General features: G+C 37.9%; 1 protein-coding gene across 1 annotated transcript; it reads left to right on the top strand.

Annotated features, from left to right (window-relative positions):
- Window positions 1–547: 547 nt before the first annotated feature.
- On the top strand, window positions 548–917 carry Tsp_15667 (calcium homeostasis endoplasmic reticulum protein). Its single transcript, XM_003367235.1, is given in 2 exon segments — window positions 548–786; window positions 797–917. 2 exon segments carry the CDS (start codon window positions 548–550, stop codon window positions 915–917), a joined length of 360 nt encoding a protein of 119 aa, XP_003367283.1.
- Window positions 918–1,011: the final 94 nt, after the last annotated feature.

Genomic DNA, 1,011 nt, shown 5'->3' with positions numbered 1-1,011 from the left:
GGAGAAAGATTATTTTCGATGTTTACACTCGTATGCAGATATGAACGTGCAATGGGATCATACGTCACTTAATCAGTATTACAGCATACGATATTGCATCACGCTTCGTTACCTGATCTCGTATCTCATCTGAGGAGGAATTCTGTTTCATTGACTATGGCAGCACAGAATTGATGCATTTGATGCAACCTTTTGCATGAAAGGAAAGCCAATAGGACAACTGCGCAAAGGTCCAATAAATGAAATGAAATGAACGTTCAACAACAACATTAACAATGGAAACTCTTTTTAGAAACAATTTCATATTTCATAATTTATGTCAAAGTTCTTCTCAGTGAATCATTTATTTTCAGAAATTACAATGTTTTTACTGCATGAAACTGAAATAATAATAATGATCACTTTATTCATAACCTACTTTAAAGATAAGTTTAAACAATTTTGATTTAAAGTGATATTGTTTAAAGTGCAATATAGCCTGTATAAGTGATGTTCAAACAAAAGTTGTTCAGTCTTATCGCTCGTGTGGTCCATACCCTGTTCGACAATGGCGCGCTCTGCTCGTAGTTATAGTCGAAGTCGCAGTCGCAGTAGCACCCGACGAAGTATGAGTAGTCGCAGCGGTAGTCTTACCCGTCCTCGAAGACGTTCAATATCAAGAAGTCAAACCCCAAAGCGTTCTACTCATCAAATCGTGGTTCCATCATCAAGATTAAAATTGCAGAAAAGACCATCAGCTGTACAATTAGATGGAGATGAAGCTCCCTCAGAAATAATTTGCCCAACGTGTTTGCAGTCGTTGCGGTCACGTTCGAGATCAAAGAGTATTAGAAGAAAGAAGAGTCCTGGCAAGAAAGTGGTCCCGTAAAGTCGCAATGCGACAAGATCTAAAAGTGGAGGAAAATCTCGTCGTATAAGAAAAGAAGCGTGAAGAATCCAATCAAAAAGCAGGTTTGATCAAGCTAGTAAATCTCGTCGAAAGCCGTTCTTTCATTAAAATCAATTCCGAAA

The sequence above is a fragment of the Trichinella spiralis genome, assembly GCF_000181795.1.
Source record: "Trichinella spiralis strain ISS 195 chromosome Unknown Scfld4609, whole genome shotgun sequence".
Taxonomy (NCBI): domain Eukaryota; kingdom Metazoa; phylum Nematoda; class Enoplea; order Trichinellida; family Trichinellidae; genus Trichinella; species Trichinella spiralis.
The sequence above is the reverse complement of the archived record's forward strand: the minus strand, read 5'-3'. Positions and strand labels throughout refer to the sequence as shown.